Source organism: Bombina bombina, chromosome 3 (assembly GCF_027579735.1).
Source record: "Bombina bombina isolate aBomBom1 chromosome 3, aBomBom1.pri, whole genome shotgun sequence".
NCBI lineage: Eukaryota > Metazoa > Chordata > Amphibia > Anura > Bombinatoridae > Bombina > Bombina bombina.
Window position 1 is genome coordinate 339,629,297 of NC_069501.1, and position 16,783 is coordinate 339,646,079.

Sequence of the window (16,783 nt, forward strand, 5' to 3'; positions counted from 1 at the left end):
GTTAACCCCTTCATGACCAATAAAGAGGAAGCAGTCTCTCTCTCATACAATTTTAAGTGCATCCACACTGCTATAAGTAACAGCCTTACAAAGGATATATTATGTCCCAATAAATGTTTTTGCAGAAAAACCTACAGTATTTAGAAGATAAAAGGCACTTACCTGCAGTCTAGCTGTCCGGCAGTAAGACAGGTCACAATGCGTGAAAGGACACACTCCTTACAGAGACCTGAAGAAAAAAGAAAGAACAGAGTACAACTACTCTGTCTTTCTATACCAAAGGCAACAAAATGTTAGTAAAACGAAGCAAGGCCCACCTCACAAGTTCCTAACTGCTTTAAAGCCACCACTACTGCAGAGATTGACGTGAGCTACAGCTGCACCCAAAAAATTTGCTTGTAGCAAAAAGAAATCTAATTATCTTTAGACACCAAAACTTCACCTCCTCCATTGTCGAAGGCAAAGAAAATGACTGGGGATTGTGGGAATGGTAGTGATATTTAACAGCTTTGCTGTGGTGCTCTTTGCCGCCTCCTGCTGGCCACGAGTGATATTCCCACTAGTAATTGATAACGTTGTGGACTCTCCATATCTTAGGAAAGAAAGTGTATTTATATTACTGTGTTGGTTATGCAAAACTGGGGAATGGGTAATAAAGGGATTATTTATCTTTTTCAACAATAAAAATTCTAGAATAGACTATCTCTTTAAGTAAGGCAATTCAATATGTAATCTCTTTTTATTATAGTTTAAGTAATTCAAACATATCACTTTGCATTGTTCCAAAACACAAAGGGCCCTTATTTGTTTGTTTAAGATTCAAATATTGGAATTCAAATTCAGAAAAGATTAGTTGCCTTTCTGCATGCCAATATGTCAAAATGCATGTTAAAGGTATCCTTGGTGAATCAAAAATACAATTTCACTGAACGAACTGACACATCTTATAGGGAAAAGGTCCATAAAAATTGCTATTTAAGAGCCTAATCTGTATGTATGAGGGGCATATTACATTTTTATTTTCAATATCATCTCTCTCATCACTAAATGGGTGTGTAGTACTGGAAAATAGGATTGTGTGTTTCTTGTAATTTATGTAATAAATGGTTGTGCTCATTAAAGGGACAGTATACACAAATTTTCATATAACTGCATGTAATATACACTACTATAAAGAAGAATATGCACAGATACTGGTATTAAAAATCCAGAATAAAACCTTATAAAAACTTACTTAGAAGCTCCAAGTTTAGCACTGTTGATTATGTTAAGCTGGGGCACCCAGTGAAAGGGGCTGGGAGCAGATACTCTCCCCTTCCCCCTTCTCTGCATATGAAAAGACAGAATACACAAACAGAAGCCAGCAGTAGACTGTACATGTGTGTATACATCTAATACTTTGGGGCTTGGTTAGGAGTTTAAAAATCAGCCCAATGTCATTAAAAATAAGCAAAACTAAACATTGTTACAAAAACACTCCCAGATGGGCTATATAAATGGATCATCTACAAAACATATATGCAAAGAAAAATCTAGTGTACATGCGTTGATGTATTTCCCTATAGAAGTCAATGGAGCACCCTACTCACGCGAAAAAACCCAACTGCATATTTTCAAGTGTGCTAACCCAAAATGAAAATATGAATATTTCTCATTCCAATACTCTTCACATAGCAGAATATGTTCTATTTATTAATATTTCTACATATAGCTGATGTTTTTTGGTAAACTATATATTTATACCTATACAGTATATACAATTATATATAGGTATAGATTTATACAGAATATCTATTTATAAATACATGAAAGGCAAAAAGCACTTGTCCAAAATAAAAACCACTTTATTTATATTGACAATATTTTGGGACCAAGCCCTTAGTCACATGACTAAAGACTTGGTCCTATAACTTTGTGGATGTAACCTTTCTCTACACTAATAAAGGGCAAGATCGAGTTTTGCGGTATGAGTGAAAAAGCAGCGTTAAGGCTCTTTTTCACTACCACTTGTATTACGAGTTTTGCAGGTTTAGCTGCACCGCACACTTTTTTCTCTGTAACGCAACGTAACTACCGCAGCTTTCAAAAAGTCCTTTTTCAATGGGACTTCCACAGCGCCGGTATTACGAGTCTGCCTAGGAGGCCAAAAAGTGAGCAGTACAGCCAATACCGTCAGTAGTTATGGGTTTTATGCTATAACGCTGTAACATAAAAGTCATAACTAAACTGCTAAAAAGTACACTAACACCCATAAACTACCTATTAACCCCTCCCGCATTGCAAACACTAAAATAATATTAACCCCTAATCTGACGCTCCAGACATCGCTGCCACTATAATTAACATATTAACCCCTAAACCGCACTCCCGCACCGTCTCTAACATTGCCGCAATCTACATTACTGTTATTAATCCCTATTCTGCTGCCCCCAAAATCGCTGCCACCTACCTACACGTATTAACCCCTAATCTGCTGTCCCCAATGTCGCCTCCATCTACCTAGACTTATTAACCCCTAATCTGCCACCCCTAATGTCGCCGCCACCTACATTATAGTTATTAACCCCTAATCTGCCACCCCAATGTCGCCGCCACTATACTAAAGGTATTAACTCCTAAACCTAACCCTAACACCCACTAACTTTAATGTAATTAAAATAAATCTAAATAAAACCTACAATTAATAACTAAATAATTCCTATTTAAAACTAAATACCTGTAAAATAAACCCTAAGATAGCTATACTATAACTAATAATTACATTGTAGCTATCTTAGGTTTTATTTTTATTTCACAGGCAAGTTTGTATTTATTTTAACTAGGTAGACTAGTTAGTAAATAGTTATTAACTATTTACTAACTACCTAGTTAAAATAAATACAAATTTACCTGTAAAATAAAACCTAACCTGTCTTACACTAACACCTAACCTTACACTACAATTAAATAGATTACATTAATTAAATACAATTAACTAAATTACAAAAAAACCCCACTAAATTACACAAAATAATAAAGAAATGATCAAATATTTAAACTAATTACACCTAATCTAATAGCCCTATCAAAATAAAAGAGCCCCCCCCCAAAAAAAAACAACCTAGCCTAAACTAAACTGCCAATGCCCCTTAAAAGGGTCTTTTTGCGGGGCATTGCCCCAAAGAAATAAGCTCTTTTACCTGTAAAAAAAAAAAATACAAACAACCCCCCAACTGTAAAACCCACCACCCACACAACCAAACCCCACAAGTAAAATGCTAACTAAAAAAACCTTAGCTCCCCATTGCCCTGAAAAGGGCATTTGGATGGGCATTGCCCTTAAAAGGGCATTTAGCTCTTTTTTCCGCCTAAACCCTAAGCTAAAAATAAAACCCACCCAATAAACCCTTAAAAAAAATATAACACTAACCCCCGAAGATCCACTTACAGTTTTTGAAGACTGGACATCCATCCTCAACGAAGCCGGGAGAAGTCTTCATCCAAGCGGCAAGAAGCCCTTAACGAAGCCAGGAGAAGTCTTCATAGCAAGAAGTGGTCCTCCAGATGGGCAGAAGTCTTCATCCAGACGGCATCTTTTATCGTCATCCATCCGGCGTGGAGAGGCTTCATCTTCAAAACTTCAGCTAATTTCTTTGGGGCAATGCCCCGCAAAAGGCGCTTTTAAGGGCCATTGGCAGTTTAGTTTATGCTAGGGTTTTTTTTTATTTTGATAGGGCTTAGATTAGGTGTAATTAGTTTAAATATTTGATAATTTCTTTTTTATTTTGTGTAATTTAGCGTTTGTGTTTTTTTGTAATTTAATTAATTGTATTTAATAAATGTAGTTTATTTAATTGTAGTGTAAGGTTATGTGTTAGTGTAAGACAGGTTAGGTTTTATTTTAGCTAGGTAGTTAGTAAATAGTTAATAACTATTTACTAACTAGTCTACCTAGTTAAAATAAATACAAACTTAGCTGTGAAATAAAAATAAAACCTAAGATAGATACAATGTAATTATTAGTTATATTGTAGCTAGCTTAGGGTTTATATAAGTATTTAGTTTTAAATAGGAATTATTTAGTTATTAATAGTAGGTTTTATTTAGATTTATTTTAATTACATTAAAGTTAGTGGGTGTTAGGGTTAAGTTTAGGGGTTAATACCTTTAGTATAGTGGCGGCGACGTTGGGGTGGCAGATTAGGGGTTAATAACTATAATGTTATAGTTATTAACCCCTAATTAGTGGGGGTTAGGGGTTAATCATGGGGCAGGCAAAACAAGTGCTGGTGGGGCTGGAACGAACGCGTCAGTGGTGCTCAGAAAAGGACTGTGTTTCCAATTCAATGACGGCCAGTTTCGGTTTGGGGGGGCCTGTAAGTATAAGCACGAGTGCTTGGGGTGTGGGGGAGCGCATGCATATTCTAAGTGTTTCAAGCGGGGGCAACTGCCGGCTAAAGCATAGGATGTGGCTGTTCAGGGCGTGGACACCAGTGAACGTTGTAAAGATGGTGCTGTGGTTAGAGCGGAACTCTAGGAGGAGCATGAGCAGTGTGGATGCAGAGCTGCTGCTGATGGGTTTTAGTTCTGGGCTTTGGATTCCATTTAAGGATGGGGAGGGATCCAGGGCGCATGGAAACTTAAAATCAGCAAGGGAGTTTCCGGAGATTGTGAGGGGTAAGTTGTTAAAATAAGTTTCTCTGGGCAGAATGGTGGGTCCATTTCAAGTACTTCTGTTGGCTAATTTAAGAGTCTTGCCGTTAGGGGTGGTTCCAAAAAAGTCTTCGGGTCAATATAGAATGATTCATCATCTTTCGTAAAGCACAATGAAGTTGCTTATGCTCTTTCCCATTTGCAGTGGGTTTCGTCATTTGGCTCCAGAGACAGAGGAGGCGGGGGAACAGTGTCCAGAGGATCTGTGGGGTGTAGCGTTCTCAGCGCAATGAATATGGTGAGGGGAGCTTTAGCTCCAGGAACATGGAATTCCTATATGGTGGAGTAAAGTGTTGCAGGGTTGTGGGCTGGTTAATTCATCAGAAGGAAGGTTGCTGGCATTGTTAGATTGGATGCAAGAATGGAAAGAGGCTGGGATTTCAAAGTCTATGGTGAGGAGGCATCTAGCAGCTATTTCTCTTTCAGTTGATGGATTGGGAAGATGTATTTAAACATTTCCTAGTCCAGTTGGCAGCCAGGAGTTTGTGTAGAGGAAAGGTGGTAGCGGATGGCAGATGTCCGTTGGTGTTTTAAATTCTTCAGCTGATAGTGCGTACATTACCAGATTTGTAATGACAGAGATTTGTAGCTCTCGTAATGAGATGGCGTTATTTAGAGCAGCTTTCATGGTAGCCTTCTTCGGGGCTTTTTGGGTATTGGAATTAGTTTGGAGGAACATGAGGGGGATTCAGATGTCAGATGTGGTGGTGGATGGGCACTGTGTGTCGATCTGGCTTAGGAGGCCAAAAAACGACCAAGCGGGTAAGGGTGTTCAAATAGTTTTGAAGGCTATGGGGGGTCCGTGCTGCCCAGTCAAAGTGATTGAGGAATTTTTTGGTTCCAGGCCGAATGTGAGGGGTCCATTGTTTGTACACAGTGATGGGTCTTAATTATCCCTTTTTTCAATTTCAAGCCGTGTTTAAAAAATGTTTGAGGAGGATTGGTTTAATTCCGGGGGAGTATGGGACTCATTCTTTTAGAATCGGGCCAGCTACGGAGGCTCATTCCTTGAGGGTGGGCATTGAGGGGGTTAAGAGAATTGGGAGGTGGGCTTCGTACAGATATATGTCCTATGTTAGGCCTTCTTTAGTCTAGTTATGTGTGTTTGTTTAGTTTCAGGTCTGATTCAGTGTTGGCTGATGGGTCATTCGTATATATATACTGCACTAGGAAGGCAGCAGTGGTTAGAGAGGATGGGGTCCGGCTGGGGTTTTCACCTGCAGAGGTCAACGTACGTTGGTTTGGAACCAGAGGCATGAGGTGGGATCAATTGCTCATTAAAATTGTGGAATATGCGAGGTTATTCTGTTCGCCTGATATCTTGTTGATTCACCTTGGGGGAAATGACTTGGGTTTTAGGTCTCAGAAGGAGTTGGTGGACGGGATGAAATGGTATGTGAAGAGATTAATGGCACTGTTTCATAAATTGGTGATATTGTGGTCTGAGATTGAGCCTAGAATATATTGGAGGACAGCATGGGACAATAGGAAATTGGACGCTTCACAAAGAAAGGTCAATAGGATGATGAGCAGTTTTATAAAAGGGGTTGGTGGATTGTCATTACGGCATGTAGAGTTCAAAGGGGAATCGGGGAAATGTAAAGGATGGAGTTCATTTGTATGAGGTTGGGTTGCATTTATTTAATTTTAATGTGAAAGAATGGGTTTAAAAGGCCATGGAGTTGGTTGGCTGGGCTCGGCTTTAGGCCTTGCTGGTGGCGGAGTGCTTGCTTGGTGGAATAACATTTGAATGGGTACTTCCGGATTTTCAGGAGAGGAGTAGGTGGAAGTTTTATCTGGTGGAAACTTTGGCTGCTCTTGGGTAAGCACTAGTTGGGATTTTAATATGTTAAGTTATTTATGGTTGTAATATAATTGTTATTAATAAAAGCTGCAGCCTTTGTAACCCAGATTTGGAGTTGTTTTTATTGTAACAAATACCTAGTAGAGGGGTCAAGGAAGCCCTGGACGTGACCTATACATGGGAGGGGCATTTGACCCCTGTATAGGTGAGGAAATGGGATTGGTAGGTCGAGCTGAGGAGGAGGAGTTAGGTGTAGCCTGGGTAGAGAGATAAAAGTGGTGGGGGTGGTAAAAAAGAGCGCCTAAAGGAGTGTTTGGATGATGTTGTTGCAGCTGTGTGGCAGAGTGCTTGCTTGGTGGAATAGCATTTGAATGGGTACCTCCTGATTTTCAGGAGAGGAGTAGGTGGAAATTTTCTCTGGTGGAAACTTTGGCTGCTATGGGGCAAGCACTAGTTAGGATTTTAATATGTTTAGTTATTTATGGTTGTAATATAATTGTTCTAAATAAAAGCTGCGGCCTTTGTAACCCAGATGTGGAGTTCTGTTTTTATTCTAACAAATACCTAGTAGAGGGGTCAACGATTGCTCTCACATGGTCACATTTACTTTTAACTTATTAGGAACGCTGAACTTGATGTGCGCAAACACCCGAGATAAACCCCTTTTCACTTGTGCGTATCTGTTAGTGCTCCACTCATAATCTCGCCCTAAGTAGGTTACTTTCTCATCTAATAGACATGTATCCTGATATTTTTTTTAAATATAAATAATTTTATTGAAGGGATAATGAACTAACATTTTTAACAAAGCATTGCACCAGATAATTGTAGGTGCTTTTTATATAATGTTTCAAAACAAACTTTATTGCACCTAGGCTATTTGTACCTTGTTAGTGCTGATCCCCTTACACTGAGACAGTTTTTTTTAATTATATTGTAAACATAAAACTTTCCTAAACCACATCCAATCATAAAGTGATGCTCAGAGCATTACAGAAAGCAAAGGGGGAGGGGAAACTAAAGACCAATTCTGTTCTAGTTAAGTCATTTTTAGCATAACTTGGGCTTTTCCACTGTAGCAATTTATCATTTTGCAAAACAACAGCAATACATTTATAATAAACAAAATAATATACATAGAAAATAGCACAGACTGAAATATACAGACTATCTTATAAATGTGTTTACATTATACTACCACAAAATAAAAAGCATAGAAGAAAAACATAATCAGGTACAAATTCTAATGTATTTGGTTGATAAGTATAATTTTATCTGCATAGTTTAAATTGTTTTAAGCTCTTAACAATATGCATGGCTTATATTAGAAATAATATTAAATATGTAAGACTTCAATGGGAACTTGACATTAAATGTAATGATGTATTAAAGATTTAAAAAAGTAATTTAGTCCATAAACCCAGGTATGAATATATTTTGCCTAATTATTTAAACATTTATTGTCTGATTCATCTCACTCTAGATGCTGGAGTGGTTTAGGCAGGGACACTGATAGAATCCCAAAGCAATAAGAAGCTTGCATCTTGTTTTACAAGGGAAAAACACAGTCGGCCAGATTACGAGTTTTGCGTTATGAGCAGCTCGGTAATAACTTACAAGTTATTTCCACCGCTCACCTTTAATAGTGCTGCTATTACAAATTGGCAAAAAACCTGCGTTTGCGGGCAATATGGCAGCATTGAGCTCCATACCGCACACAAATACCAGTGCTGCTTTGAGCTAGTTTTACATGCTCATGCACGATTTCCCCATAGACATCAATGGGGAGAGCCGGCTTAAAAAAAACCTAACACCTCCAATAATTGAGTGCAAAGCTCTGTAACCCAGCCCTATTGATTCCTATGGGGAAAGAAAATGTATGTTTAAACTTAACACCCTAACATAAACCCTGAGTCTAAACACCCCTAATCTTCTGCCCCTGACATCGCCGACACCTACATTACACTTATTAATCTTTAATCTGCCGCCCCCCGACATCGCCGCCACCTACATTAGTTATTAAACCCTAATTTGCCGCCCCCAATGTCACCGCCACCTACCTACACTTATTAACACCCAATCTGCCATCCCCAACGTTGCCACCATACTAAAGTTATTAACCCTAAACCTCTGGCCTCCCTCTAAAACTAAATTAATATATTAACCCCTAAACTTAAACCTAAGTCTAACCCTAACTTTAATATAATTAAAATAAATCTAAATAAAACGTACTATCATTACCTAACTAATTCCTATTTAAAACGAAATACTTAGAGCTAGCTACAATATAACTAATAGTTACATTGTAGCTATCTTAGTTTTTATTTTTATTTCACAGGTAAATTTGTATTTATTTTAACTAGGTAGACTAGTAAGTAAATAGTTATTAACTATTTACTAACTATCTAGTTAAAATAAATACAAATTTACCAGTAAAATAAAACCTAGCTTGCCTCACACTTACACCTAACATTACACTAAAATTAAATAAATTACATTAATTAAATACAATTAATTAAATTACAAAAAAATAAACACTAAATTACACAAAATAAAAAAGAAAATATCAAATATTTAAACTAATTACACATAATCTAATAGCCATATCAAAATAAAAAAGCCCCCTCAAAATAAAAAAAACCCTAGCCTAAACTAAACTGCCAATAGCCCTTAAAAGGGCCTTTTGCAGGCCATTGCCCCAAAGAAATCAACTCTTTTACCTGTAAAAAAAAAATACAAACCCCAACAGTAAAACCCACCACCCACACAACCAAACCTCCTCAAATAAAATCCTATCTAAAAAACCTCCCCATTGTCCTGAAAAGGGCATTTGGATGGGCTTTGCCCTTAAATGAGCATTTAGCTATTTTACATTGCCCAAAACCCTAATCTAAAAATAAAACCCACCCAATAAACCCTTAATAAAACCTAACACTAACCCCCGAAGATCCGCTTACAGTTTTTGAAGACCGGACATCCATCCTCATCAAGCCGGGAGAAGTCTTCATCCAAGCGGGCAGAAGTCCTCAACGAAGCCGGGCGAAGTCTTCATCCAAGCGGCAAGAAGTCATCCTTCAGGCGGGCAGAAGTCTTCATCCAGATGGCATCTTCTATCTTCATCCTTCTAATGCAGAGCGGCTCCATCTTCAAGACATCCGGCATGGAGCATCCTCTTCTTTCGCTGGATCTTGAAGAATGAAGGTTCCTTTAAATGACGTCATCCAAAATGGAGTCCCTTGAATTCCGATTGGCTGATAGAATCGGAATTAAAGGGTAAAAAATCCTATTGACTGATGCAATCAGCCAATAGGATTGATCTTCAATCCTATTGGCTGATCCAATCAGCCAATAGGATTGAGCTTGCATTCTATTGGCTGTTCCAATCAGTTAGGTTAGGTTTAGGGGTTAATAACTTTAGTATAGTGGCGGCGATTTTGGGGGCAGCAGATTAGGGGTTAATAACAGTAATGTAGGTTGTGGCGATGTTAGGAATAGCAGATTAGAGGTAAATAAGTGTATGTAGGTGACGACGACATTGGGGGCAGCAGATTAGGGGTTAATAATATTTAACTAGTGTTTACGATGTGGAAGTGCGGCGGTTTAGTGGCTAATATGTTTATCATAGTGGCGGCGATGTCCAGAGCGGCAGATTAGGGGTTAATAATTTGAATTTAGTGTTTGTGATGCAGGTGGGCCTCGGTTTAGGGGTTGCTAGGTAGTTTATGGGTGTTAGTGTACTTTGTGACACTTTAGTTATCAGTTTTATGCTACAGCTTTGTAACGTAAAACCCATAACTACTGACTTTCAGTTTACGGTACGGATCTTGCAATTATAGGCTGTACCACTCACTTTTTGGCCGGACAGGCAAACTCATAATACCGGCGCTGTGAAAGTCCCATTGAAAAATGACTTTTTAAATAGTACGGTTGTTACGTTGCATGACGGACAAAAATTGTGCGGTACAGCCATACCTACAAGACTCGTAATACCAATGGTAGTGAAAAAGCAGCATTATTTTCACTCATAACGCAAAACTCGTAATCTAGCCGAGTGAAAGGAAATAACTTCAGCTCACTCAGACCACATCTTGTTTATTTTATTTATGTAAAAAATGTATAAAATTTAAGAATCTAAAATATATGTATATTTCTTTTTTCTTTTAGGCAAGATTTTGGATGAGTTAGAGGAAAATCACCTTCAGGATAAGACACTTGTCTATTTTACCTCTGATAATGGTGCACACGTGGAGGAAATATCTTCCTCTGGTGAAGTTCAAGGAGGAAGTAATGGTATATATAAAGGCAAGTGACACATATATGTTTAGAAATGTGAAGTTTGTTGGGAAAATATCAGTCATAGAAATAGTAATTGTGTAACATTAACATGAACTAAAGTGATTGATTTAATTTAACGATATCATTAAAAAAGGATTCCCTTGACAATAAGAGGCATTGTTCCTATATGTATTTAATATTATATATATTGACCCACACCTTAAAAATACAGGTCATATTGGTAAAATATTGACACAGTGAAAACCTTATATACCATATTCGGTGCCTGATTATATATATATGTATGTTACTCTTAAAGGAACAGTCTACTCCAGAATGATTATCCCTTTATTACCCATTCCCCAGTTTTTATTAACCAACGGTTATATCAATATACTTTTACCTCTGTGATTATCTTGTATCTAAGCCTCTGCAGACTGCCCCCTTATTTTAGTTATTTTGACAGTCTTGCATTTTAGCTAATCAGTGCCCTCTCATAAGTAACTCCACGGGCATGAGCATAATGTTATTTATATGGCACACATGAACTAAAGCCCTCTAGCTGTGAAAAACTGTCAAATGCATTAAGATAAGAGGCGGCCTTCAAGGGCTTAGAAATTAGCACCTGAGTCTACCTAGGTTTAGCTTTAAACTAAGAATACCAAGAGAACAAAGCAAATTTGAAGATAAATGTAAATTGGAAAGTTGTTACATGCCCTGAATCATGAAAGTTTAATTTGACTAGACTGTCCCTTTAAGGCGCAAAAGGCTTTAATGCAAAAGTTCAAAATTTGAATTGATACTATTCCATTAAGATGTTCCTCATAGGATATAACCGCCAAATGTATTTTTGTTTCCAATTGAACCCCACTTAATGAATATTGGAAGAAGAAAAATATTTTTTTTCTTGTAACTAATGATTTTTTTGAAAAAAACAAAAACCATATGTCAGTGCACATGTCTAATATCTTTGTTAAACAACTTGGGACATTTACATGCAAAATGAACTACTCCAGTTCCTTAGAGCATCTTAATCCACTTATGTTCCTTCCTAACTTACCTAGTCCCATTCACTACCTTGTTAAGTCTCCCCTTTTGAAAATCAGATATGAAATATTAGCAATAGTTTAGATGGAATTCTAATACCCTGTGCTCTGCCGCCCACATCAAAAGTCAATTGTTTTGTGACCTAAAAGTTTGAATTGTTCTCCAATCACCGCTCTAGCTACAACAAAAGTGCCATATGGAGTGCTGATTGGACAACAATTCAAACTGTTAGCTCACAGAGAAATTGACTTTTGAATTGGGTGGTGGAGTTTGGGGTATTTTAATTTTATATGTACAGTATATTAAAAAGTAAGTTATAGAGCATCTTCATTACAACTAATGAACTAACCTCCATCTAAAATATTACTAACATTCTGGATCTGATTTTAAAAAGGGGAGATGTTACCATCACTTTAAGGAAAGTGTTTAATCTCTGTATTGTCGTTAGTTTGCATCATATTTTCATTCATTATCAAAAAATATTCAGCAGTCTGGTAAACAAGTGAATGTCGACAAGCAGTGTTTTCAAGCAGTTCTTGGAAAAAGAAAACAGTGTAAGTATAGAATATGATGTGTTTTTATTTTTGGGGGATTTCTGCTATTTTAAACATTTTTTTAATCCAGTAAGGTGTTCTGTATATGCCTAGAAACATAAAAATATAAATAATGTAATTGAACCAAAAATAAAATGATGCATTATGTATATGTAAGTTCTTTTTTCTGCACTGCTTTCTGGCTCTATTTACAAAAGAGCTCCTCAGCAAGTAGATGGTGTGAAGATTTCCAGCGAGAATTCATGCACGTTTGCATTCTAGTTTGCTTTTTGAATGGCTTTTCAAGCCAATATGGCTGCTTAAGGGACACTGAACCCAAAATTTTTATATTGTAATTCAGAAAGAGCATGCAATTTTAAGCAACTTTCTAATTTACTCCTATTATCAATTTTTCTTTGTTCTCTTGCTATCATTATTTGAAAAAGAAGGCATCTAAGCTTTTTTGTTTTTGTTTCAGTACTCAGGGCAGCACTTTTTTATTGGTGGATGAATTTATCCACCAATCAGCAAGGACAACCCAGGTTGTTCACCAAAAATGGGCCGGCATCTAAACTTACATTCTTGCATTTCAAATAAAGATACCAAGAGAATGAAGAAAATTTGATAATATGAGTAAATTAGAAATTTGCTTAAAATTTCATGCTCAATCTGAATCACAAAATAACATTTTTGGGTACAGTGTCCCTTTAGGAAATATTGCAAGCCAAAATATTTCCTGCAACATTTCAGGGGCCGCATATATGAACCTGGACCACTTAATTCTGCATAGGGGCTTACATTTTTCAAGAGGATTTTGCTGTAAATTGGAAGTTTTACTTGATTTTGAATAAGGGCCATTGAGGCATTGGTTTTAGAGTTATCAATGGATATTTAGCATGTATATGACAGAAGTATGGAAATGCACTGAACTTTTAAATTGTGCAAAAAAAAAATGTAAGTGCTTTAAAAGGGCAACTCCACATACTTTATATAGCCTTAAATATTGGATATTGTTTAAAAATAAAAATAAGTGTATTGAAATATTTTGCAGATTAGTATGCCTGTGAAGAAAACCACTTTGCAAAAAACACCCAGTCTGGGAATGCCTAATAAAATGTACAAGCCTATTTCATGTATTTTCTTAAAAGGATTTTTTTGCAATGCTGAAGATCAGCCAAAGATCAAAAGTTATTTTGGTAAAAATGCAACAGTATAATAAATTGTTTCATACAGCCTCTAGAAGATGAAATTTCTTAGTATAAAATTCAGACCAAAGTCTTTCAGACAGCTATTTAGATGATACAGCCACAGTGTAGATAAAATGTAAACACTCCTCTTGCTGCTTCTCAAAGTATATGTAGTATTTGTAGATAGGAGTTAAATCAGACATTTTTTTTTTTAAACACTCAGGAAGCCGAAAACCTGTTATGGGGTGGGGGGGGGGGGGGAGTCAATAACAGACAGCTGCAAGATTACAAGGGAAGTGTAAGAATGGTAGCACTGTGCTAACATCACTAGAGCACAATCCATATTACTCCAATTTGTACTTCCACATTACAAGTTGAAAGTAAATTGTTAGCGCTCAAGCAATAGCCTTAGGTGTGCTGACATTTGAAGGTCGGATATTATGGCCGTGCTAAATCTGTTACACAATAGACTTATATATGGTGCATTACAATACTTAGAACTGTTTTTTTCTCAAGTGCTAACTGAAAGTTGCGCTAAGACAAAGGTTCATTGAAACAAAAGAAAAAATAGTGTTTTTCACAAAACCTTGTACTATGTCTAAAATTAAAATGGAATATGTATTTGACATACAGTACATATAGCAGAGAGGCAGCACTCACAAATCTTGTGAGTCATGCCTCTTTGGAATATATAAATAGATATAGTAATGTTTTTTTTTATAAACATTGTTTTATGTTTTATCAGTGATTGAAAGGTGTATATATATATATATTTCTTTCATGTAATTAGCAAGAGTCCATGAGCTAGTGACGTATGGGATATACATTCCTACCAGGAGGGGCAAAGTTTCCCAAACCTCAAAATGCCTATAAATACACCCCTCACCACACCCATAAATCAGTTTTACAAACTTTGCCTCCTATGGAGGTGGTGAAGTAAGTTTGTGCTAGATTCTACGTTGATATGCGCTCCGCAGCAGGTTGGAGCCCGGTTTTCCTCTCAGCGTGCAGTGAATGTAAAAGGGATGTGAGGAGAGTATTGCCTATTTGAATGCAGTGATCTCCTTCTACGGGGTCTATTTCATAGGTTCTCTGTTATCGGTCGTAGAGATTCATCTCTTACCTCCCTTTTCAGATCGACGATATACTCTTATATATACCATTTCCTCTACTGATTCTCGTTTCAGTACTGGTTTGGCTTTCTACTACATGTAGATGAGTGTCCTGGGGTAAGTAAATCTTATTTTCTGTGACACTCTAAGCTATGGTTGGGCACTTTTTATATAAAGTTCTAAATATATGTATTCAAACATTTATTTGCCTTGACTCAGGATGTTCAACATTCCTTATTTCAGACAGTCAGTTTCATATTTGGGATAATGCATATGAATAATTCATTTTTTTCTTACCTTAAAAATTTGACTTTCCCTGTGGGCTGTTAGGCTCGCGGGGGCTGAAAATGCTTCATTTTATTGCGTCATTCTTGGCGCAGACTTTTTTGGCGCAAAAATTATTTTCTGTTTCCGGCGTCATACGTGTCGCTGGAAGTTGCGTCATTTTTGACGTTCTTTTGCGCCAAAAGTGTTGGCGTTCCGGATGTGGCGTCATTTGTGGCGCCAAAAGCATTTAGGCACCAAATAATGTGGGTGTCTTTTTTGGCGCAAAAAAATATGGGCGTCACTTTTGTCTCCACATTATTTAAGTCTCATTGATTTTTTGCTTCTGGTTGCTAGAAGCTTATTCACTGGCATTTTTTTCCCATTCCTGAAACTGTCATTTAAGGAATTTGATCAATTTTGCTTTATATGTTGTTTTTTCTATTACATATTGCAAGATGTCCCACGTTGAAGCTGAGTCAGAAGATACTTCTGGAATATCCCTGCCTGGGGCTGGAGCTACCAAAGCTAAGTGTATCTACTGTAAACTTATGGTATCTGTTCCTCCAGCTGTTGTTTGTACTGTTTTGTCATGACAAACTGTTTATGCAGATAATATTTCCTTTAAGTACTGTTACATTACCTGTTGCTGTTCTGTCAACATCTAATACTCAGAGTGTTCCTGATAACATAAGAGATTTTGTTTTTAAATCCATTAAGAAGGCTATGTCTGTTATTCCTCCTTCTAGTAAATGTAAAAAGTCTTTTAAAACTTCTCATTTTTCAGATGAATTTTTAAATGAACATCATCATTCTGATTCTGATAATGGTTCTTCTGGTTCAGAGGATTCTGTCTCAGAGGTTGATGCTGATAAATCTTCATATTTATTTAAAATGAAATTTATTCGTTCTTTACTTAAAGAAGTCCTAATTGCATTAGAAATTGAGGATTCTGGTCCTCTTGATACTAAATCTAAACGTTTAGATACGGTTTTTAAATCTCCTGTAGTTATTCTAGAAGTTTTTCCTGTCCCTAGTGCTATTTCTGAGGTAATTTCCAGGGAATGGAATAATTTGGGTAATTCATTTACTCCTTCTAAACGTTTTAAGAAATTATATCCTGTGCCATCTGACAGATTAGAGTTTTGGGACAAAATCCCTAAAGTTGATGGGGCTGTCTCTACTCTTGTTAAGCGTACTATTCCTACGGCAGATGGTACTTCCTTAAGGATCCTTTAGATAGGAAAATTGAATCCTTTCTAAGAAAAGCTTGCTTGTGTTCAGGTAATCTTCTTAGACCTGCTATATCTTTAGCGGATGTTGCTGCAGCTTCATCTTTTGGTTAGAAGCTTTAGCGCAACAAGTAACAGATCATAATTCTCATAGCATTTTTATTCTTCAACATGCTAATAATTTTATTTGTAATGCCATCTTTGATATCATTAGAGTTGATGTCAGGTATATGTCTCTAGCTATTTTAGCTAGAAGAGCTTTATGGCTTAAGACTTGGAATGCTGTTATGTCTTCTAAGTCTACTCTGCTTTCCCTTTCTTTCCAGGGTAATGATCGTTTTCATTCCTTTTGTCACAACAAGGAACAAAAACCTGATCCTTCATCCTCAGGAGCGGTATCAGTTTGGAAACCATCTCCAGTCTGGAATAAATCCAAGCCTTTTAGAAAATCAAAGCCAGCTCCTAAGTCCACATGAAGGTGCGGCCCTCATTCCAGCTCAGCTGGTAGGGGGCAGATTACGTTTTTTCTAAGAAATTTGGATAAATTCCGTTCACAATCTTTGGATTCAGAACATTGTTTCAGAAGGGTACAGAATTGGCTTCAAGATAAGGCCTCCTGCAAAGAGATTTTTTCTTT

The 16,783-nt window shown here is 37.0% G+C and overlaps 1 protein-coding gene across 2 annotated transcripts in view; it reads left to right on the plus strand.

Moving 5' to 3' along the window:
• STS (steroid sulfatase) overlaps nucleotides 1–16,783 on the plus strand; it is a 785,042-nt gene that overhangs the window by 465,824 nt on the left and 302,435 nt on the right. For both annotated transcript variants that reach the window (XM_053706447.1, XM_053706448.1), the window contains one exon: nucleotides 10,661–10,798. In XM_053706447.1, the coding sequence (XP_053562422.1) occupies nucleotides 10,661–10,798 (138 nt within the window). The remainder of the gene's footprint in view (nucleotides 1–10,660; nucleotides 10,799–16,783) is intronic.